We start from the raw sequence: 24,254 nt of genomic DNA, 5'->3' as shown, positions 1-24,254 counted from the left end.
AAAAGGTGGTGTCTCCCGAAGAAAACTCCTTTAAAAACGAACCTGGCCCAGATGTACTTCTCTTACCACCGACAATCAACTGTTATTGCAGGGGAGAAAACTGCCTGGCAAGCCATGTAATACAGACGGGGTCCAGCAGAGCAAAAGCGGCTCTAGCCCTTTATGAAATCTATCTGCTCTAAGGGTAAGTCCAAACATAGCGGCCCTGACACGGTCACAATGTGGGCGACAACCGCGCTGGCACCATGTTCGGCGCGGCTGTCAAATAGCCCGTTAATGGCTATGTGAGATTGCGGGTAAAACGGCTCTTTACCTGCAAAAAATCTAGCAGTTATCAACACACTATTTATGGTCACATTTTGCAGGTAAAGGGCCGTTTTACCCGCAATAACACGTGGCCATTAATAGGCTTGTTGACAGGCACACCGAACATGAAGCCGGCGTGGTTGTTGGCCGCGTGGCGACTTTGTCAGGGCTGCTCCATTCGGACTTACCCTAAAAGGGGTTTTCTTCGTGAGACACCCCCATTAATAGCAGTTAAAGGTAGGTTTCACATAAGTGTAATACGAGCGCAATTATGGAATCTAAAGTACGATGATGTTAGTTTGGACCTGGTAAACACTCAAGAGGCAGCGGTGACTAACCCCGCAGCCCCTTCAGTCAGCTGATCGGCGGGGATACCGGGAGTCAGACCCTCGCTGATCTGATATTGATGACCTTTCCTATAGGCCATCAATAAAAAACATCCGGACAACCCCTTTATGCTCTGCCACAGTGGATTTAATATATATTTCCGCTTATTTGCTCCACCTGGTGCTGTTCCCTATATTGCTCCAGCATAGATTGATTCTGGCATAACATGGACTTCATACAGAAGTTCACTGCATCGCTATGTTAGTCTATCCTCAGTTTGTCCCCCTCTTGGCCTCCGTTGTTCGTTCACGGCGTCTGATCCCCATGGTTACCGGAGGCCTGGTCCGGCAGTTGGCTTTCGATTGGATAATTCTGGGGTCCACACACCATGGCTACACCAAATCAGTGAGTCAAGTTGCTTATGGCCGCAACATATACTCTTGCGGAGTGCTGGCAAATAGTACACCCTTCCTTGGCGGCTGTATCACTGGTAAATAGTGATCGCCATACAGCTCCCTACATCGACCTAGGGGGCCTCCTATTTTCCGAACATAACTCAACGCTCATAATTAACCCCTAAATAATATTCATTTCGCGCTAACCCTAATTAACTTGTCGTACCTATGGTCTATAGGTGACTTGATTTATGTACACTATTGACGTTGTTTTATTAGAGGTTTAGATGTATGTTTATCACACGGTCTCCAATAAAACTCGCCCATGAACAAGTGACTTTTCACCTGCCACTACTGTGTGTTTGGCATTAATGTGTTTGTGTTTTTGTATAGTTGGTCTGATGAAGCGACACTAATAAATCTGGATCATCCTAATGTACCCTGACTTCGATACCTAGTAGGGCTACCAAGCTTGCATTCTATTTCTCCTACTCATCTATTACTGCACCGTATAAATACACCCTTAGGCCTCATTTACACGAGCGTGTGCGTTTTGCGCACGCAAAAAAACGCAGTGTTTTGCGTGCGCAAAAGGCACTTGACAGCTCCCTGTGTCATCAGTGTATGATGCGCGGCTGCGTGATTTTCGCGCAGCCGCCATCATAGAGATGAGGCTAGTCGACGTCAGTCACTGTCCAGGGTGCTGAAAGAGTTAACTGATCGGCAGTAACTCTTTCAGCACCCTCGACAGTGAATTCCGATCACAATATACAGCAACCTGTGAATAAAAAAAATAAAAAAAAGACGTTCATACTTACCAAGAACTTCCTGCTTCCTCCAGTCCGGTCGTTGCCTTGGTGACACATCCCTCTCTTGACATCCGGCCCCACCTCCCTGGATGACGCGGCAGTCCATGTGACCGCTGCAGCCTGTGATTGGCTGCAGTCTGTGCTTGGCCTGTGATTGGCTGCAGCTGTCACTTGGACTGAATTGTCATCCCGGGAGGTCAGACTGGAGGAAGAAGCCGGGAGTTATCGGTAAGTCAGAACTTCGTTTTTTTTTACACGTTCATGTATATTGTGATCGGAAGTCACTGTCCAGGGTGCTGAAACAGTTTAACTCTTTCAGCACCCTGGACAGTGACTGTCTCATGACATTGCGTACCGCAAATTTTTTTGCCGGGTTCGGTCAAAACGAGTTCGGCCGAACCCGGTGAAGTTCGGTTCGCTCATCTCTAAGACACTCCGTTTGGATGTTTGTAAACAGAAAAGCACATGGTGCTTTTCTGTTTACATTCAGACTTTGACAGCTCTTGCGCGAATCACGCAGTTCGCACGGAAGTGCTCCCGTGCGACCTTCGTGGTTTTCACGCACCCATTGACTTCAATGGGTGCGTGATGCGTGAAAAAACGCAGAAATTTAGAACATGTCGTGAGTTTTTTTCAGCGCACTCACGCTGAGCAAAACTCACGGACTGTCTGCACTGCCCCATAGACTTGTATAGGTCGTATAAATGAGGCCTTATGCTTGTTATACTTTCATGCAGTGTAATTAACTCCTTCAAAATTAGTGACCCAGAAAATTTGGGCGAGACTAGTAGCGCAATCTGCCAGCAGTATCTTTTTAGGTAAATATCCATTATAACATGCTGAAAATCAATAAAACAATAAGGCTTAATATCTAGTATCATTATTGCTTTTACAAATTATCTGGCAACTTACCTCAAAGAGAAGTCCATCTCCGGAGATTACCACTATACCATCCCACTCTTCTAAATTAATACTCTGCACCAGCTCTCGGGCATGATTTTGTCTTTCTTAAAAAGGAAAAAAAAACACCAAAAACATGAACAGCTACAGGGAAAAGGATAGCGCTACTGTATTATAGTAATATAGTATGGTAAAAGGTCTACCTGTTTGTATAAGATTATAGCTGATGTCTGCTTCTGTAATAATGGGCAAGATCTGTGTGTGACACTGTTGCAGGGCATTGCCTCGTCCACCAATTGGATTCAGTAAAAGCATTAAACGCCGGGGTTTGGGCTGAAGACTTGGAGAAATCTCTGAAGGAAAAATATAAATTACATTTTATTTGAGCCAAAACATACAGGCAGACAGCTTGCAAAGTTACCACAGGGCAGGATCAAGTACACATTACATTCCTGGAACTCCCAAAGGGGTAACAGCATCCAGACCCTTATTCACTAGATCTTTAGGCCATGTTCAGAAGCGGATTGCTTGCCGATTCCACCCTGTCAATCTGCAACAAAGTACAGTTTGATATATGGGAATGGTTTTCAAGATGCCATTCACATGTAGCAGAAAAATTGTGTGCGGATTTAGAGGACCTGTCACCTTTCCTGACATGTCTGCTTTAGTAAATACTGGTATTCCCCATGAAATAACAATTCTGGATTATCTTTCCTTAGAACTCTGCATTGTGCAATTCCTCGGTTATTCCTCCTAAAAATGCATAGATAAATTGACAGCTAGGTGTTACCAGTATTGACAGCCCAATCAGCCGTAGAAAGGACATGCCGCTTTTTCTTCCCGCGAGAGGCTAAAAAGGCCTTTGCCGCCATTGAAATCAATGGGGGATGATTTCAACCATTTCCTTGCGCTGATTCCGACGTGATTTCCGCATCAAAAAGCTGTATGAAAAGGACCTAAAAACACACCTATTTCCGCATCAAAATCTAAAAAGCACACTTAAAAACGCATCAAAATACGCACTATTAAGCCATGTTCCCACACACCGGATACGCTGCAGATTTTCTGCAACAGAGAATCTGCGGTAGAAGATCTAGAAAAATGCTGGTAAATCAGTCACAGAAATATGAACCAAATAGTGAGTTTTTCCTGCTCATATTGCTGTGGAAACGCTGCGTTTTCTTCCACAGCGGTTTTAGTGTTAAAGAGGCTCTGTCACCACATTATAAGTGGCCTATCTCGTACATAATGTGATCGGTGCTGTAATGTAGATTACAGCAGTGTTTTTTTATTTAGAAAACCGATCATTTTTGTTATGACCTATATTAGATTTATGCTAATGAGTTTCGTAATGGACAACTGGGTGTGTTACTTTTTGACCAAGTGCGCGTTGTGGAGAGAAGTGTATGACGCTGACCAATCAGTGACCAATCCGCTTCATACACTTCTCTCCATTCATTTACACAGCACAGTGATCTTGCTAGATCACTATGTGCAGCCACATACACACACATTAACGTTACTCAAGTGTCCTGACAGTGAATAGACCTCACTACCAGCCAGGACGTGATGTCTATTCAAAATCCTGACACTTCGGTAATGTTTGAGTGAAATTTACAGCACAGCAAGCGTAATCTCGTTTTAAATGACAGTTTACAGTGTAATCTCGCGAGATTACGCTTGCTGTGCTGTAAATTTCAAACACGTTACCGAAGTGTCAGGATTCTGAATAGACATCATTAGTTTGCCAGGTGTGCCCAATCAAAGGAAAACTACTTAAGAAGGACGTTCCACATTATTAAGCATGCCACAGGTTTCAAGCAATATGGGAAAGAAAAAGGATCTCTCTGCTGCCGAAAAGCGTGAAATTATCCAAGGTATTGCACTAGGTATGAAAACATTGGATATTTCAAGAAAACTGAAGCGTGATCATCGTACTGTGAAAAGATTTGTGGCCGATTCAGAGCACAGACGGGTTCGTTCAGATAAAGGCATAATGTGGAAGGTTTCTGCCAGACAAATTAATAGGATTAGGAGAGCAGCTGCTAAAATGCCATTGCAAAGAAGCAAACAGGTATTTGAAGCCGCTGGTGCCTCTGGAGTACCGCAAACCTCAAGGTGTAGTATCCTCCAGAGGTTTGCAAGTGTGCATAGAGCTATTAGTCGGCCAGCCCTAAACAATGCTCACAAGCAGAAACTGTTGCAGTGGGCTCAGAAATACATGAAGACTAATTTTCAATCAGTGTTGTTTACTGATGAGTGCCGTGCAACCCTGGATGGCCCAGATGGATGGAGTAGTGGATGGTTGGTGAATGGCCACCATGTCTGAACAAGGCTGCGATGCCAGCAACGAGGTGGCGGAGTCATGTTTTGGGCTGGAATCATGGGGAGAGAGCTGGTAGGCCCCTTTAGGGTTCCGGACGGTGTGAAAATGACCTCTGCAAAGTACGTAGAGTTTATGACTGACCACTTTCTTCCGTAGTACAAAAAGAAAAAAAAAAACGTGCCTCCCGTAGCAAAATTATCTTCACGCATGACAATGCACCATCTCATGCTGCAAAGAATACCTCTGTGTCATTAGCTGCTATGGGCATAAGAGGAGAGAAACTCATGGTGTGGCCCCCATGTTCCCCTGACCTCAACCATATTGAGAACCTTAGGAGCATCCTCAAGCAAAATATCTATGAGGGTGGGAGGCAGTTCACATCAAAACAGAAGCTCTGGGAGGCTATTCTGACATCCTGCAAAGATATTCAAGCAGAAACTGTCCAAATACTCACAAATTCAATGGATGCAAGAATTGTGAAGGAGATAGCAAAGAAGGGGTCCTATGTTAACATGTAACTTGGCCTGCTAAGTTTTTTTTTTTATTGAAAGAACTTTTGATTTCTGTAAATATGACCTCCTGATGCTGCAAATTCAACAAATTACCATTTTAGTTCTCTTTATAACCTTTAAAATGTTTTGATCTCCATTGTGCATAATAATTTGAAACCTTGCATTTTGAGTTTTTTACTTCTAAAAAAAATGTGTTCAATAAAATTTGCATTATACTCCAACGGTTGATGGCTTGAAGATTATACGGACTGTCATTTGCATCAACTATTTAGGAAAATCAGCGAAAAATAACATTTGCATAATAATTTGGAACGCTGTGTATGTGCTGTGTAAATGAATGGAGAGAAGTGTATGACGCTGATTGGTGACCGATTGGTCAGCGTCATACACTTCTCTCCACAACGCCCACTTGGTCAAAAAGTAAAACACGCCCAGTTGTCCATTAAGAAAGTCATTAGGATAAAGCTAAAATAGGTAAAAAATGATCGTTTTTCTAACTAAAAAACACTGCTGTAATCTAAATTACAGCGCCGATCACATTATGTAGAAGATAGGCCACTTATAATGTGGTGACAGAGCCTCTTTAAACATAGGTTATAGCAAAGTATATGTGCTCCTGCGGATTTCCAGCGGTTTTTAGGTTAAGTTCTCACGGGGCAGAAACACTGCGTAATAGCATGTAGCGTATCCGTCCTGTTCAATGTGGTGCAGTTTTTCGCCCGGAACGTCCGCTGTGAAAATCTGCAGCACTTGGCTGGCCATCCTGGTATGACATCTCATCCCAGGAGACCACTGCAGCTTGTGATTGGCTGCAGCGGTGGTCACATGGGATAAGGCGTCATTCCAGGAGGATGAAACACAGACTCCTAGGCAAGTTTAATATAGTTTTCTGAGTTGCGTTTTTTGCAGCGGGATCACGGTGAGCCTGCCGCCAAAAAACGGAACTGCTATTCGATGCAGGATTTACATCCCTATTGAATTCAATGGGGAAATACCGCAACAAATAAGCGTTTACGTAAAGACAATTGTCATGCTGTGGAATAAAATTGAGCACCGCAGGTCAATTTCTGAAAGTATTTACACAGCGTGTGGATGAGATTTGTTTTATTCTATCCACTTTGCCGCTACTGTATTTGCTGCGGATTTTCCGCAACTAATTCAGTTGCGGAAAACCCAAAGTATTTACGCAGTGTGTGAACTGGCCCTTACAGAGTTTCCGCTGCGTAAACGCTGTAAAAACCGCAACAAGTCTGTTGCGGAATTTCTGCTCCCCATTAAAGTCTATGTGCCAAAACGCAGGATCTCTGCACAGAACATGCAGCATAAATGGACATGCTGCGGAATTGAAAAATGCACCGCAGAACCCTTTCTGCGCGACTTGTGCGTTTTTAACCGCAGCGTGGGCATGAGATTTTCTAAATCTCATTCACTTCGCTGTTACTGTAAATGCTGCGGAAGTTCCAGAGAATTTAGTTGCGGAAATTCTGCAGCTTTTACGCTACGTGGGAAGTAGCCCAAGGATACATAATCATGACATATTTTCAGGCCTATTTCGGAGCATAAAACGCTTGTTTTACGCTCCTAAATATACTTGAAATACGCCTGCAGTTTCATATTCATTTTAATGGGAAATACACTGTGTAGTTCACGACACGTATTTCTATGCAGCCGAATTTAAAAAAAAGCCTTGTGAAAAAGTAGTGGCATGTCACTTCTTGAGAAGTTTTAGAAGTTGATTTTCCATTGACACTATGAAGACCGATTCCAAAACACTGAAAATCAGCTCCAAATCGCCTGGATTCAGAGGCCGTTTCCTTTTTAAATCAAACTCGTATGTTTCTGCCTCAAACATAGGCCATGTGAATCTACCTGGGGAGTCCGGGCGCTGTTAACTCCTCACGACGTATACCTCCAAAAGGAGGAAAATAACGTGAAAGCACAAAAAGGCCTTTTCTTTTTGTGCTTTTGTAGTAAATATAAGTCCTTTTTTTGGGGGGGATTTTTTTTAGATGTAGGGAGCGAAGAGTTCTAGTGTAGGGACTCACAAGACGGTGAGGACCCTTGACGCGGGTTGCGAGCTTGAGTATTTTGGCCAAAATATCAACTAATACCTCCTGTTTATCATTGATATTTTTTTTTTCGGGATGCAGCCAGGCCTTGTAAAGTTATGGGAGAATAGTTAATCAGCCTTTAGTGTGGCGCACCTGGAATGTGCTGGAATACTATGGGCGTAACCATTGGGCTGTAAGCCAGCACCACACTATATCATGCGACAGACATACTTGTGGAAGCCTTATTTGTGTGAAGTGATAATACTAAGCAGCCACCCCCCTCAAGCATAGTAGGCGTGAGAGGGACTATCAGTATTTTGCACCTGTGGGATCTCCCCTTATATAATAAAGAAATTGTGGCTTGTCTGCATCCTGTTGGGAAGTGTTCTTTGAACCTGCCCTTGTATCAAGCAAGTATGGCCTTTTCTTTTTGTACTTTTGTAGTAATATATGTTCCTTTTTTCGTTATAGGGAAAATAATGCGACGTGAACCAGGCTATATAACTGCAGCTTAAAGAGGCTCTGTCACCAGATTCTCAAACCCCTATCTCCTATTGCACGTGATCGGCGCTGCAATGTAGATAACAGCAACGTTTTTGTATTTTTTTTAAAAACGTTCATTTTTGGCCAAGTTATGAGCATTTTTATATCTATGCAAATGAGCTTTGAAATGGAAAACTGGGCGTTTTTTTCCCGTTATGTCCAACTGGGCGTGTAGTGTGTTTTTAACTGGGCGTGTTTATGTGTATGACACTGACCAATCCGTGACCAGTCAGCATCATACACTCCTCAACATGTGCACGCTCCTCTCCTGAAATATTCTGTGCTGCTGTGAACTCTGCTCTTACCATTACGTAGCTTTCAGTCTGTTACCTCTCCTCCACTTCTGTCCTCAATAACACCTTCACATGATTGGCAAGTCACCACCCCGCACAAGATCCTACTGCACGGCTGACAGCCGTCAGCTGTATAGCTAACAGCACGGTTGTGTTGGAAGCGCGTCCTGCTGTGTCTCACTTAGCAGCTGGGTGTGTTCCCCTCATCTAGCTGCTACGTTCTATCCTGACCGCCGGTGAATTCTCCGTGCGGTCTTCGCAGTGCTGCTACCCCGTTTACCTACGGGAGCAGAACGTGACTCCTGAAATACTCTGTGCTGCCTTAAACTCTGTGGACAGATCAACCTGACCTGTCCACAGAGTTTAAGGCAGCACAGAGTATTTCAGGAGCCGCGTTCTGCTCCCGTAGGTAAACGGGGAAGCAGCACTGCGAAGAATTCACCGGCGGTCAGGATAGAACGTAGCAGCTAGATGAGGGGAACACACCCAGCTGCTAAGTGAGACACAGCAGGGCGCGCTTCCAACACAACCGTGCTGTTAGCTATACAGCTGACGGCTGTCAGCCGTGCAGTAGGATCTTGTGCGGAGTGGTGACTTGCCAATCATGTGAAGGTGTTAAGGAGGACAGGAGTGGAGGAGAGGTAACAGACTGAGAGCTACGTAATGGTAAGAGCAGAGTTCACAGCAGCACAGAATATTTCAGGAGAGGAGCGTGCACATGTTGAGGGGTGTATGATGCTGACTGGTCACGGATTGGTCAGCGTCATACACATAAACACGCCCAGTTAAAAACACAATACACGCCCAGTTGGACATAACGGAAAAAAAAAACACCCAGTTGTCCATTTCAAAGCTCATTTGCATAAATATAAAATAGCTCATAACTTGGCCAAAAATGAACGTTTTAAAAAAAACAAAAAAAACGTTGCTGTTATCTACATTGCAGCGCCGATCACATGCAATAGGAGATAGGGGTTTGAGAATCTGGTGACAGAGCCTCTTTAATGGTCTAGCTGATTTAGGGCTCAGAAACGAGGCCCTATTATGGATCTTTACAAGCAAAGTTGCACAAAGATGGAATACGGCACTCACAGAACTCTGAGAATGTGTGGTACCTCTGCCTCCAATTTCATACGGGGGCATACAGGTTTTTTTTCTGTCAGATTTCATATGGCCTCAGTGCAATATGGAGGAACTGAGTGAGTACAGAGCCATATGGTTCTCTATGTACCACCATACAAGCTCTACCGTGCGCATGAAAGCCTTAAGGCCCTTTCACATTGGCCAAATGAGCGTTCAAAGCACGCTCGTTCCCAATAATTGCCCTGTGTAAGCAGATGAACCAGCAAACGATTGTTCATCAGCTGATCGTATAGTTTTAAACGTGTAAAATTGTATCGTGTCATAGTGCTGCCGACATGACACAAACATATGGGGACAAGTGATCGGAGTAACGTTCACTCGTCCCAATACTAGCTCCTTGTGAGGAGCAAACGAGCGCAGATCGACGAGCTGTCTCGATTGGTGCTCGTTGCACCGGCCAAACTTTGGCTGGTGTAACATTACCTTTAGGGTAGGAAAACAAGGCGTAAACCCTGCAGATTTTTCGCAACTAAATTTATTGCTGAAAATCTGCAGCGTATTACAGTAGCAGCAGTCCGGGTGAGATTTCACCAAGTCTCGTCTCTACACAGCAGAGAAAAAAGTGGCGGCTGAAAAAACGCAAATAAATTGACCTGCGGTGCATGTCAATTAATGCTGCAGAATCGCTGCTCTTCTGTTGTGGGTTTTCCCTATTAAATTCAATGGGGTGCCTAAACCCGCAACAAAGTAGTGTGTGTGTTGCGCCATTTTTTTTTTATACTTAGCCAGAGTTCCGTTTCTTCTTCAGTCCAGCCCCCTGGGATGAAGTTTCATCCCATGTGACCGCTGCAGCCGTCACATGGCCTGCAACGTAATCCCATGCGGCCGGACCACGCACAAAAGAGAGGGAGAGGGTAAGGCTAGATTCACACGAGCATGGAGTAACTCAGATGTTAAAAAATCTTGGCTTTTTCACCTCCAAGGCGCCCCCGTTTTCACAGATCCTCATAGACTTGAGCCTAAGGAGGGATCTGTGAAAACAGAAAATAATAGGACAGGTTCTATTTTTCAACAGAGCCTTCACAGGGTTGTTTTAACGGCCATCACACGGACGTACTCAACGCTCGTTGTGAGTCAGGCCTAAGTGTGAATGTTTTTTGTGGATTTTTCCGGCGCTGCTTTCCGCAGCAGAAAATCCGCCCAAATAAAGCACGCAGTGTGTGTTCCTACCCTTAGGCCTCATTTACACGAGCGTAATATACGCGCGTGCGACGCGCGTGCTTTTCACGCGTGTCGTACGCACCTATATTACTCTATGGGGCAGTTTAGACGATGCGTGAATTTTGCGCAGCGTGAGTGCGTTGCGTAAAACTCACGACATGTTCTATAATCGTGCGTTTTTCACGCAACACGCACCCATTGAAGTCAATGGGTGCGTGAAAACAACGCATGCCACACGGACGCTACTGCGTTGCATGCGCGAAAATCACGCAAGAGCTGTCAAAAGGATGAATGTAAACAGAAAAGCACCACGTGCTTTTCTGTTTACAAACATCCAAACGGAGTGTCAAATTAGGGATGAGCGCACCGAACTTCACCGGGTTCGGCCGAACTCGTTTTGACCGAACCCGGCAAAAAATGTTCGGGTACGCGACGTCAGGAGACAGTCACTGCCCACGGTGCTGAAAGACTTAAACTGTTTCAGCACCATGGACAGTGACTTTCGATCGCCATATACATATACGTGTAAAAAAAAAACAGAAGTTCGGACTTACCGATAAGTCCCGGCTCCTTCCTCCAGTCCGACCTCCCGGGATGACAATTCAGGCCAAGTGACAGCTGCAGCCAATCACAGGCCAAGCACAGGCTGCAGCCAATCACAGGCTGCAGCGGTCTCATGGACTGCCGCGTCATCCTGGGAGGTGGGGCCGGATGACAAGAGAGGGACGCGTCACCAAGGCAACGGCCGGGAGACCGGACTGGAGGAAGCAGGAAGTTCATGGTAAGTTTGAACGTCTTTTTTTATTCACAGGTTGCTGTATATTGTGATCGGCATTCACTGTCGAGGGAGCTGAAAGAGTTACTGCCGATCAGTTAGCTCTTTCAGCACCTTGGACAGTGACGGGCGTCGACTAGCCTCATCTCTATGATGGCGGCTGCGCGAAAATCACGCAGCCGCGCATCATACACGGATGACACACGGAGCTGTCAAATGCCTTTTGCGCGTGCAAAACGCAGCGTTTTTTGCGCGCGCAAAACGCACACGCTCGTGTAAATCAGGCCTTAGACAGAGAATCTGCAGGAGGGGAGATGTATGTCAGGGGATCACCTTATTCTTTGCTGCTGTGCATTTACCTCAGAGATCTGCCGCTCTGCGTATTCTGCTGCATTCTTCTTCCTATCTTATCAGTTAATGACTTCCTGTATTGGCGAGCAGCGTGTACACATGTAATAAGCACAATATCCGTGGTCATATTTCCTATATGAACTACTAGGTGGCTCATGCCGTTGATACTAAGCGTTATATTGTCATTGTGTGATACTGTTGATAGTAGTAGCATTTCCTAGGCTAAGGGACCTTTTACACAGGCAAATACGGACCGTGAAAACGAGTGCAGATCCACAATACAGCACGTTGACCAGCATTCGTCTGCTTCTTTCACAAGAAGCAATGATTGTTTATGCATGGGGACGAGTGATTGTTCGTCACCATACATCTCCAATATGTTGGTAGCACCTCTGCCTTTTTAAAGGGAAGGTGTCACAAAATATTTTTTTTATATGTTATTTGATTTGTGTTGTACTTTTTTCTTTCTTTTATTTCTCTATGAGGGCTGCCATTTTTTTTCATCTCTGTATGTGTCGAAACAGAGAGATGGAATATGGCACATACAGCCCCATAGAGAATGCGAACGGGAGCCGCTCCATTCACTATAGCGTACGCAGCTCCCACACAGTCCAAAAGGAAGGTCTTCGGTAGAGCGACATCCGGCGCCATTTTGATGTGGACCGGAAGCCGCGACCGGACAGTAAGAGGACTACTTCCGGTCGCGGCTTCCGGCCATATGTTCAGACGCAAGGACTAGGAGCGGAGGCAGTGGCGACAGCAACAGGTAAGTTATGTTTGTGTATGTGATGTGTGTGTATGTTCGTGTTATACGGTCTGATGACCACTGTATCTAATCCTCCTACACTGTGCATTCGCTCAAAAAATGGCGGCACACAGTGTAGGAGGTTTGAAAATTCAACCCCCTCCTTTCTCCTGACACTAGCCAGAATAAGGGAGGGGGGATTGTTTGAGGACACTAGAGCGAGTGTGTCTTCTCCAATTTTGCAGCATAAAGCAATGAGGTTGCTTACCACATGCCAATGCTGCAATTTTGGGAATTGCTCCCTCTAGTGACCAGCACATGGAAATGTTATAAATTAGAATCTAATTTATATTTCCTGACTTGTGAAAAAATTAAAAAAAATTAGAACAATGTGTAATCGTTTATATACTAAGAGTTTAAAAAAAAAAATTTTTTCTAGCGACACATTCCCTTTAAACGGAGATTTGCTGTCAAATAGTGATAATTTTGTTGGCCGTGTAAACAATTATATCAGCCGTTGAAGTAGCGTTTGCTCGTTCATCTGTAGATAGTTGCCCTCTTTACACAGGGCACACAAGGGTTTATATGAAAGCTTGTTTGACGGATCATTGGCCCGTGTAAGGGGTCATTTACAGCGTAATCACGCGAGATCACGTTTGCGGTCATTAAGTCCCACACAAACGTTACCAAAGTGTCGGGATTGTGAATAGACATCGCGTCCTGGCTGGAAGCGATGTCTATTCACTCTCAAGACACTTCAGTAATGTTAATGTGTGATCTAGCAGCCAAGATCACTATGTGCTGAATAAATGAATGGAGAGAAGTGTATGATGCTGATTGGGCACTGATTGGTCAGTGTCATACACTTCTCTTTACAACGCCCACTTTGTCAAAAAGTGAAAACACACCCAATTGTCTAAGAAAGTCATTAGCATAAATCTAAAATAGGTCGTAACTCAGTCAAAATTGATCGTTTTTCTAAGTAAAAAACACTGCTGTAATCTACATTACAGCGCCGATCAGATTGTCTAGAAGATAGTCTCTGTCACCACATTATAAGTGGCCTAACTCCCTGTACTCTGTTCAATTGTCAGGGGCAGCTCAGGCTTCAGTGTCTACCTGTATAAATAAGTTTCATCATGAAACGCTCTTTAAAATCATTATCTTTGCAAATGCCATCTATATCAGATATGGGGACTTGCGAATTCTACTCATATCAGCCTGAATCTCAGCCACTCAACCTTGTACTTTATCCTTATTTGTTAGATTAGATAAAAAGTAACAAAGTGATTTATACTGTACTAAATAATAAAATATTGTTTTTTCCTCCAATATTTTCATAAATCAAATAAAAAAGGCCACTTGCACGTTTTTTCCCCATATGGAGACCGAGTTAGAAATTTTACCGCAATTCGCAGGCATCACCGCGCAGCCCTTGCATTACATGGATATGTTATATGCATATTTTATTGTGCTGAGGTAACCGGTGCTTTCACTTCAGGTTCCTACTGCTTACGCATTTGTGTTCCACCAGGCCAATTCCTTACATGGAATCTAGAAGAACAGCACAAGGAACAGACAAGATGACCTGTTGGAACTACACAATTCAGTCGTGCATGCCTGCCTACTCAGAACCTGCTTTTCTCTAAGACGATAATACAAGTTCTGGGCTACAATCCAAGAGCAAATCAATGGCAGCCATGTTCCACCCATAGGCGGATTAAAAATTTCCCACGGCCCAAGGACTGAATGAAGAGCAGCACAGGTTACAGCAGCTCAAGTCGGGGGTGATCCTTCATGACTACTTTACTTTAACCACCTCATCATTTTTAATCTGTCTATATGTCCTGCAGATGCAGCAGAGCCAAATTTGTCGTTTAGCTCTTTGGGAGCCACGTTGTGAAATGACACTATTTTAAGGGGCCACAATAAAACGTTGATAATATGCAACGCCCAGCGGTCCGCAAAAACGGAGTCATTCACTTTCATTGAACACTGACACCTTTCCGTAGCACTATGGAAGGGTGTCCGTGCCGTGGAAATGTTCCGGGAATTATGGAACATGTCCGTTCTTTCGCATTTTGCGGGCCGTGCTCCCATACTTTGTATGGGAGCACGGCCCGAAAATGCAGCTGTCAGTCAGCGGCCGGCCGTGCCCGCAATCGCGGGCCGTAATTGCGGGCACGGTCGTGTGCATGGGGCCTTATAATGGGGTCTGTCCAGTTCCGGCGAGACATGTCATTTTGACAGGAAAAATAGTACTGCATACAGACGTAAACATACCCTAATGCAAGCATTTGAGCCCCGTGCACACAGCGTAAACTACGTGGAATTTTCCCGTGCGTAAAGTCTGCAGCATATGCGAAAGATAAATGGACACGCTGCAGGTTTTTCTGCAGTGTGCGGATAAGATTTGTTAAATCTTATCCACTTTACGGCTACTGTAATACGCTGCGGAAATTCAGCAGGTACATTTTGGATAGAAATTCCGCTGCATTTACAGAACGTGTGCAGGAGGCCTAAAGGTATGCCCACAGAGAATTTTCAGGCGTACTTTGGGGAATAAAATGGTTGCGATACACTCAAATACGCCTTGAACCGCCTGGAAATAGCTTACTATTGTTTTCAATTGTTAAAAGCTAGTTAGTGCATATCCGGCATAAATTTACATCGCTGTTACAAAAAAAGTGCATGTCAGTTCTTGAGGCGTTTTTTTGAGGCAGATTTTGACCATTTCCGGTGGACAATGCCATTTGTGATTTGAAGAAACACTACAAAGACGTTTGGCAAATCTACATAAAAAACGGCTGCTTTTTAGAGGCGGTTTTCTCTTGAAACGTGTGAACATACGTTTATACTTCTCTTCTTTTTATCTACCTGGATGCAAAATACTGACTAAATCAGAAATGTGTGCATAAGACCTCACATGGTGACATGGATTACAATGTTGTCTTATGCCTTCCTGCCCCAGCCAATGATTGGGCCACCTTGGAATTAATAGGACTATAAACACAGTACAACATGTTGCCCACTTCATGGTCCCATGGTATCATACGTGGGACTAGCAAAATACTAAAAGTAGCCATCCTGCTGAAGTGGCGGTGTGGTGCCACAGTGAAAAGAACAGCAGGGCTTTAGGGGCCAAATATTACCATATAGCTGTAGCCTAAATGCCCCTAGAGCTACTTTAGGGCCCTAAGCTCTGCCAGATTCAGGGCCAGCATTAAAACAAGACGGGGCATACACACTGAATTGTGACCACATGGCCTCCAAGTTGTGCAAGTCTGACCTAGAATGTAAGTTTCTGCTAGTTAAGAAAATGTTAAATAGCGAAGACTAGCTTCCCAGTTGCCAAATCACAAAACTTGTTTGACAACTTTTTTTCAAAAATTACAGAAGAACCAGAACCCATTTTTGGTATTCATTACCTGTGTCACTTGTGATAGGCACTCCTTGTATAAGACACTTTATAGCTGTTGCCCACTTTTCAGCAATGACTTGGTTCTGCTCATAATTTACAGCCTCGTCCACCCTAAATGTTCGAACCAACCTTTGGCGTGTACGGGTTGATCCCATTGCAACTTTTTTCTTCTTTAATGGATAGGAATAGATTGAAAAATAGGCAAAAACATCACTGGAGCCACGACTGCGCATGGTGTGACATCCCACCATGTCAAGAATGGGGAGTACTGTACGCTGGTCATCCTCAGGTTTGGGAACTAGCCTCTGGATGTGGAGGCCTGAAGGTGTCAGACTAAGTGCACAGCGTATACCTTTAGATGGGTAGACCCCGAATTCTCCATGGAGAAGGGTTTCAGATGACTGGTTGTAATCCTTAGACATTTTACCTTGGTGGGATGTAGCTCACCAGTGTGGATTCAACCATAAAATCAATGAAGAAAAATAGAACAAGTACATAAAACTCGGATTGGTAATGCATAAAGGCAGAGAGAATGACAATCAAAACCGCAAACGTATGAGCCAAGATTTTGTACCCATTATATTTTCCAAAAATATGGTATTATTTGAGCTAGAAATCTTGTCTGTGTAAATATGAAACAACGGATTAGGGCTAGAAACGCTGAACTCCAGGCCTCCAATGTTATCCAGTGCTGTAGAGCGTGTTGTGTTCATTCAGGTGCAATGCTGTGGAGAAATACAAAATACAACGTTACTAAAATAATCGGCTTATTGAAACCACGCACGCATAGAATTAAAACGCAAATATTAAAGGATTAAAGCATGCCTAACTTTCAGAATAAGCTGTGAAGTGTGTGCACGAGGAATAACACGATTTCTGACCTTTATGACTTGTATTCTGCATTATTCAGCAGTTTTCCCCTCTGCAGGCTCTACCTCGGTTGTCTCTGAGCTAGTGGGCGGAGCTTAACTGCTATCATGTCTTATATACACTGCGCACAGAGAGGAGGATCCGTCTCTACTATCTCTATCCATCACATATAGAACCTACAGCAACAAAGAGGAGATTACATAGCAGTACTGAGTAGTGTAGTTGATAATTCAGCACTGGGGTGATATGTAAATCTTACCAGAAGCTGCAGCACGTGTGTGAGACACTCTGCTCCCTCCTCCTTCTATGGGCAGTGTATGTGTCTCACACCGTGTTATTGCTCCCCCTTTTACTGTCCAACGACTTATGGGCAGCGTGTCTGTTTCTCTCACCCTGCTCCATCTTCATGCTCCCCATCCCCTATTCATAGACTTGTATGGGCAGAATAATCCGTGTCTCCTCACCCCTCCATAGACTTCTATGGACAGTCAACGTCTCTCTCTCCTTCTGCTCCCCCTCCACAAAGAGTGTGAAGAGACAAACCCCCACTTGCTGCAGTCTGTTTCCTCAGCTCTGTAACCAAGAATGGATTTTGCTTGACAACGAGGGATGGACAGCAAATTGCAGGAAGGGAGGCACTGAATAGCAGTAACTTCACACAGAATTTGCATGTATAAAAAGTGAATTTTAACAGTAAATTACAAAGTTGTTTTATACAAGGTATACTATTAGATCAGCATCAGTGGTTTCAAAAGTTAGTCTCTCACCAGTGTAGTCAACTACTGCGGAGGCTTCATATTCTATCCCTCTAAACTAAGCTAGACAGTCAGCCTTCATTTTATGGTGATCATGCTCTGGTTACATGACCCAGTATACACTGGCACTTACAAGATAGCAAATCAGTTACTAGGGCAGTTAACAATCAATCAAAGACCAAGGTCTAATCACAAGCGCATTCTGTACTGAAGTCGTCATTCATTTAAAGAGGCTCTGTCACCAGATTTTGCAACCCCTATCTGCTATTGCAGCAGATCGGCGCTGCAATGTAGATTACAGTAAAGTTTTTATTTTTAAAAAACGAGAATTTTTGGCCAAGTTATGGCCATTTTTGTATTTATGCAAATGAGGCTTGCAAAAGTACAACTGGGCGTGTTTACAGTAAAAGTACAACTGGGCGTGTATTATGTGCGTACATCGGGGCGTGTTTACTACTTTTACTAGCTGGGCGTTCTGATGAGAAGTATCATCCACTTCTCTTCAGAACGCCCAGCTTCTGGCAGTGCAGACACAGCGTGTTCTCGAGAGATCACGCTGTGACGTCACTCACAGGTCCTGCATCGTGTCAGACGAGCCGGCACCAGAGGCTACAGATGATTCTGCAGCAGCATCGGCGTTTGCAGGTAAATCGATGTAGCTACTTACCTGCAAACGCTGATGCAGCTGCAGAATCAACTGTAGCCTCTGGTGCCGATGTGGCCGACACAATGCAGGACCTGTGAGTGACGTCACAGATCTGCACTGCCAGAAGCTGGGCGTTGTGAAGAGAAGTGGATGATACTTCTCGTCAGAAAGCCCAGCTAGTAAAAGTAGTAAACACGCCCCGATGTACGCACCTAATACACGCCCACTTGGACTTTTACTGTAAACACACCCACTTGGACTTTTGCAAGCCTCATTTGCATAAATACAAAAATGGCCATAACTTGGCCAAAAATGCTCGTTTTTTTAAAATAAAAACGTTACTGTAATCTACATTGCAGCGCCTATCTGCTGCAATAGCAGATAGGGGTTGCAAAATCTGGTGACAGAGCCTCTTTAAGGTGGCCACAGACAAGCCAACATTTGTAGCTGGTCCGTCAGACTGATGATTGGGACGTGTAGGAGGCATGATGAGCGCTACCGATGAACACATGGATATTGCTCAAGAGAGATTTGTATATCTCCAAGCAAATCCTTCTCTTTATCAGGTCACCAGTGCAGCAAGGGTTCAGAGGACGGTAGAAATGTCACTGGTAGTTGATATCTTACATTATATTTGGCAGTAATAACAGTACTCCATTCTTATCCATCATATTATTATTAAAGGAAGTCAGGCCCTTCATGGCAACTATGCCAACAACAACGCCGGGTAGGGGGACTTAGACGTCGCATTTTAACGTTTGTTTATCTTTGGTCAAAAGTATATTTAAAGAGAAAAATAACTTTAAATATGCAAATTAGGTCGCAAGTGCCCTGTGGGCAGTCCCAAGCCAGGAAAGTGCTGCGGCTTTGTGAGTGAACACGCTTAACGCCTCCCCCTGGCCATGATTGACAGTGACATCGCCAAACGCTGGAGCAATCAATCAAAGCCATGGGGGAGGCAATAGGCAGGGTTTACTCACAAAGCCACAGCACTTATACCAACAAAAAAGTTATTTTTCTCTGAATTACTAGGACTATCTGCAGCCACAATGGTATGTCTGAATATATGTTTAAAGAGGCTCTGTCACCAGATTTTCAAACCCCTATCTCGTATTGCAGCAGATCGGCGCTGCAATGTAGATAAGAGTAACGTTTTTGTTTTTTAAAAAACGAGCATTTTTGGCCAAGTTATGACCATTTTTATATTTATGCAAATGAGGCTTTCTTAAGTACAACTGGGCATGTTTAAAGTTAAGAAAGCCTCATTTGCATAAATATAAAAATGGTCATAACTTGGCCAAAAATGCTCGTTTTTTAAAAAACAAAAACGTTACTCTTATCTACATTGCAGCGCCTATCTGCTGCAATACGAGATAGGGGTTTGAAAATCTGGTGACAGAGCCTCTTTAAGAACCTACCTGGAGCTGTAATTGGCTTAGTTGCCATTAAGGACCTGACAGTTTTCCTTTAAAAAGGAACACTTCGGGTCAAACAGATACACGGTGTTATGCCTAGTGCAGGGACTGAGGGGGCGGTGCATGACACAGGGATTTAAAAACAATAGAGGGAATCCCGGTCATGCACCGCTTGCATCAGCTTTATTATATATAACGTAATTATTTCTCAGGTTTGTTTTTTATGAAGGGCAAAAACATAAGCAAAAGAGGAAATCAGAACTGCTTGTATTTTTCCTACATACAAAAACAAAGTACAAAAAAAGAAAAGAAAAATCATGTTTAGGGTGTATTCACATGGTGCATTCTTACCACACTGCTAAAAACCACATGGCAAAAGCACGCCGTGTGAATAAACCCAAGAGAACTTAGCCTATCAATAACTTGGTCTTTCCATGGAACTGTACTGTTGAGCAAAAACACCCATATTAGGAAGTTTAGTCAGCCAAAAAAAATGTTTAAATCAATTTTCTGACAACCAAGCGTCTGGCAAAAAAACTATCCAACAAAACAGGCAGAAAGCATGGAATATCTTACTCGCTAAGTTGGAAGGTCTGTAACATGATGTCCTCCTATGTACTGTACAGACAGGTAGACGCTGTATATTATCGATTATTTTTATCACAGTGACTAGAGCTTCTCTTTATTTCAATTTACAGGCATAGAGAATGGTATCGATGATTAACCCCCTAAGGTTATCGCCTGCTTTGGTCTTATGGACCAGGCCGATTTTTTCAAATCTGACACGCGTCAGTTTAAGTGGTAATAACTTTGGAATGCTTTTATTTTTTCAAGCGATTTGAAGATTATATTCTCGTGAGACATTGTACTTTAAGTTATCGGTAAAATTTGGTGGATAGAATCAGCGTTTATTTGTGAAAAAACCCAATATTGAGAAAATTTGCATTTAGCAATTAGGCCAGTGTTTCAGTCAATTACCACGCTAGGGCCACATCTGGGATATTTCTAAAAACTACAGAACAAGGGCAATAAATATTGAGTTGCGTTTCTCTGGGAAAATCTTCTGTGTTACCGAGAAAAATGGATAAAAAAATGAATTTCAGCAAAAAAAAACAAAAAAAAACGACATTTGTGAATTTCACCTCTACTTTTCTTTAATTCTTTCGAAAGGGTGAAGAAACTTTATAAATGCTGTTTTGAATTCTTGGAGGAATGCAGTTTTTAAAATGGGGTGATATATGGGGGTTGTATTGTATGGGCCCCTCAAAGTCACTTCACAACAGAAGTGGTCCCTTTAATTTGCAATTTTTCAGTACATTTTGGTGCTTTTCCCAATTAAATACTGAATGTATCAACAAAACTTTACCACGAACATAAAGTCCAATGTGTCACGAGAAAACAGTCTCAAAATCACTTGGATAGGTAAAAGCATTCCGAAGTTATTACCACATAAAGTGACAGGTCGGATTTGAAAAACAAGGCTCTGTCAGGAAGGTCAAAAGTGGCCAAAGAGTGAAGGGGTTAAAATTGACAAATACATCAAGTTTATGCAAAGACTCAATATTTACAATGTTGACCCTTCTTTTTCAAGGCTTTTGAAATTCGCTTTTGAGAATCATTGAGTCCCATGTACCCCAAAAAAGTACCAATGAAAACTACGCCTCGTCCTGCAAAAAACAAGCCCATTCAGACCATTCCATGGGGAGAAGCTACAGTCGGAAGTTATGGCGCCAGCCATAGTCATGATTTCCAATATAACCACAATAGCGGCATTTTGCTGCAACCACAATCTGCACGGGGCGCACGTGTCTGGACTGGACGCAGCTATCATTTTGGACTAGATAAAGTTCTGATATTTTGTGAAAAAAATATCCTCTGACTTGAGGGTGGCAATAAATGTATAACTTGCTCTACAGAGAAGATTCACCAAACCCAAATGTACGAGCCTCACATATAGCGAGTAATTTTTTAACCAATCGCATGACAAGTAGGGTTGCTTACGTGTCATGTGAAGAGGGCTCCTCAACGTGGATTTAGTATGGGCAGTTGGGAAGAATTCAGGGCACCAGTTAGACTCATTATTAGTATTGATCGCCACCTTCTGCTCATTTCAAAGTGAAAAATTAATGACCGGTCCACTTTAGAATGAAAATACGGAACATCACGTTTATAGGGCCAATATATTGTGGGGGACTGTACGCAGTAGAACAACAAGTAAATACATACAAAGCACCACAGCGTGAACTAAACGCATAATACCCTTCTTCAGGAAACCAAATCTTTACATCCCTATTTACAGCGAGGGAGAGGGTTCAGACATATGACTAATGGGCTCGTGGCGAGACTCAGTGATGAAATCACAGGAACCGATTGTCACACCAGGATCCAGACGTAGCACAAACTCAGCGGCACTGATGGTTTTCACCAGCAAAGAATCTCATTGTTGGACAAGGGCAGGAACATATTAGGAAGAAATCGTTGCTATGTACTAGTGAATTCTAGACATGTACGTACACGGCAGCACTAGGAACAAGAGACGAGAACCAAACAGCAGCCATGACACCATGCGGGGACAAGACACCCCTGATCTAGAGATGCGTGGGTGTCCCACAGCTGTGACTTGCATCTATCAGACATTTAGGACATAAATGTGAAATGAGAATAGCCCTTTAAAGTCAATGGGTTCTATAGGGAAACGTTGACAGCGCAGAACCACCCAAATAGAAACGCAAATGTGAACAGAGCCTTAAAGGGGTATTCCACTCAAAGACCATGCGGCTCAAGGAAACAGTCAAGCACTGTGCTAGGCCGGTTCTGTCAGCCCCATAGACATTGAATGGAGCCAGCGGCACCACGCATGAGCCCCAGAATATGATCAAACCTGTTTATCAATAGAATACAAGTAATAACGTTTCCAGCATAGTTGTACTCGTCGTACTAAGATCACAAGCATTTTAATTCATGCCGCTAGGACTCTGTACATTATTATATTTATTACTACAATATCAGAGGAAGGAAAAAAAAAGAAGAAAAGTCATTAAAAAATAAACAGCACAATGGTAAATGCTGCCTGCACACACAAGCACGCGCTACTCTCCCTGCTGCCTGCGCTCGCCACTCTCCCTGCGCGCACACACAAGCACGCGCTACTCTCCCTGCACACGCCACTCTCCCTGCACACGCCACTCTCCCTGCGCGCACACGCGACGACTCGCCACTCTCCCCGCACACACACGTGCTTCGCCACTCTCCCCGCGCCTCGCCACTCTCCCTGCGCACACACGCGCCTCGCCACTCTCCCTGCGCACACACGCGCCTCGCCACTCTCCCTGCGCACACACGCGCCTCGCCACTCTCCCTGCGCACACACGCGCCTCGCCACTCTCCCTGCGCACACACGCGCTTCGCCACTCTCCCTGCGCACACACGCGCTTCGCCACTCTCCCTGCGCACACACGCGCTTCGCCACTCTCCCTGCGCACACACGCGCCTCTCCCTGCACACGCTACTCTCCCTGCTGCCTGCACACACAAGCACGCGCTACTCTCCCTGCACACGCTACTCTCCCTGCTGCCTGCACACGCCACTCTCCCTGCACACGCCACTCTCCCTGCTGCCTGCACACACAAGCACACGCTACTCTCCCTGCACACGCAAGCACACGCTACTCTCCCTGCACACGCCACTCTCCCTGCACACGGCACTCTCCCTGCTGCCTGCACGCACACACCTCTCCCTGCACGCACACTCAATACTCTCCCTGCTGCATAATTTTATATATATATACACACACACACACACGCACATCAGGAATAGTAGTGTATGTGCAAGCAGCAGTGAGAGTAGTATATATATGCTGCTTGCAACATACACCACATACACTACTATCCCTGATAGATAGATAGATAGATAGATAGATAGATAAGAGTCAACCCTCCCTGTTGCCTCCACATAAACGAAGATGCCCGATAGATATATAGATATATATACACACACACACACACTACTCACCCGGTATCTTGTATGACAGACAACTTGGTAAAATACAGGCAGCCGAGAGAGGACGGACTGTCACATCCACAGAATAAAACTGCAATGACACGGCGAATCATTGAGCACAAAGCGCCCTGTGTCCTGACTGCTGCTCCGGCTCCCACTACTTTGACTCAGCTTCTACTAACAGGAAGTGATAAGGAGAGCCGCAACTCTTTGGAGAGGGGAGAGGTTTGATCCTGGTGATGACGTCACGGTCATGTGAGCGGTCACGTGAGGGGAGGTGCGGTACTGGTCGCTGGAGACGCTTATGGTGCGCGCGCGTCTGGAATTTCTAGTTCTCATGTTATACACTGTTATGTATCGTCAAATAGTAGTACTTGTAGTTCTACATGCAAACTCCTGACCAATGTTTTCTGGTCTCTAATGACAGCTCGCACAGGTAAACACAGCAACACATCGTGTACAGTTTTCGCACTAATGTAATTGCGTCACATCGCAGGGCAACATCGTATAT

At 44.3% G+C, this 24,254-nt stretch overlaps 1 protein-coding gene across 1 annotated transcript in view; it reads right to left on the bottom strand.

Annotated features, from left to right (window-relative positions):
* Positions 1 to 23,951, bottom strand: part of SPHK2 (sphingosine kinase 2) — a 30,681-nt gene extending 6,730 nt beyond the window's left edge. Inside the window, exons 1-4 of the mRNA XM_075839992.1 lie at positions 23,756 to 23,951; positions 16,066 to 16,783; positions 2,941 to 3,090; positions 2,750 to 2,844 (exon numbers count right to left, since the gene is read on the bottom strand). Of these exons, the coding sequence (XP_075696107.1) occupies positions 2,750 to 2,844; positions 2,941 to 3,090; positions 16,066 to 16,480 (660 nt within the window). The 5' untranslated portion in view covers positions 16,481 to 16,783; positions 23,756 to 23,951. The remainder of the gene's footprint in view (positions 1 to 2,749; positions 2,845 to 2,940; positions 3,091 to 16,065; positions 16,784 to 23,755) is intronic.
* Between the last annotated feature and the right edge of the window lie 303 nt (positions 23,952 to 24,254).

This window comes from Rhinoderma darwinii, chromosome 10 (genome assembly GCF_050947455.1).
Source record: "Rhinoderma darwinii isolate aRhiDar2 chromosome 10, aRhiDar2.hap1, whole genome shotgun sequence".
Taxonomy (NCBI): domain Eukaryota; kingdom Metazoa; phylum Chordata; class Amphibia; order Anura; family Rhinodermatidae; genus Rhinoderma; species Rhinoderma darwinii.
Note: the sequence above shows the minus strand (reverse complement) of the source record. Positions and strands in the feature narration are given on the sequence as shown.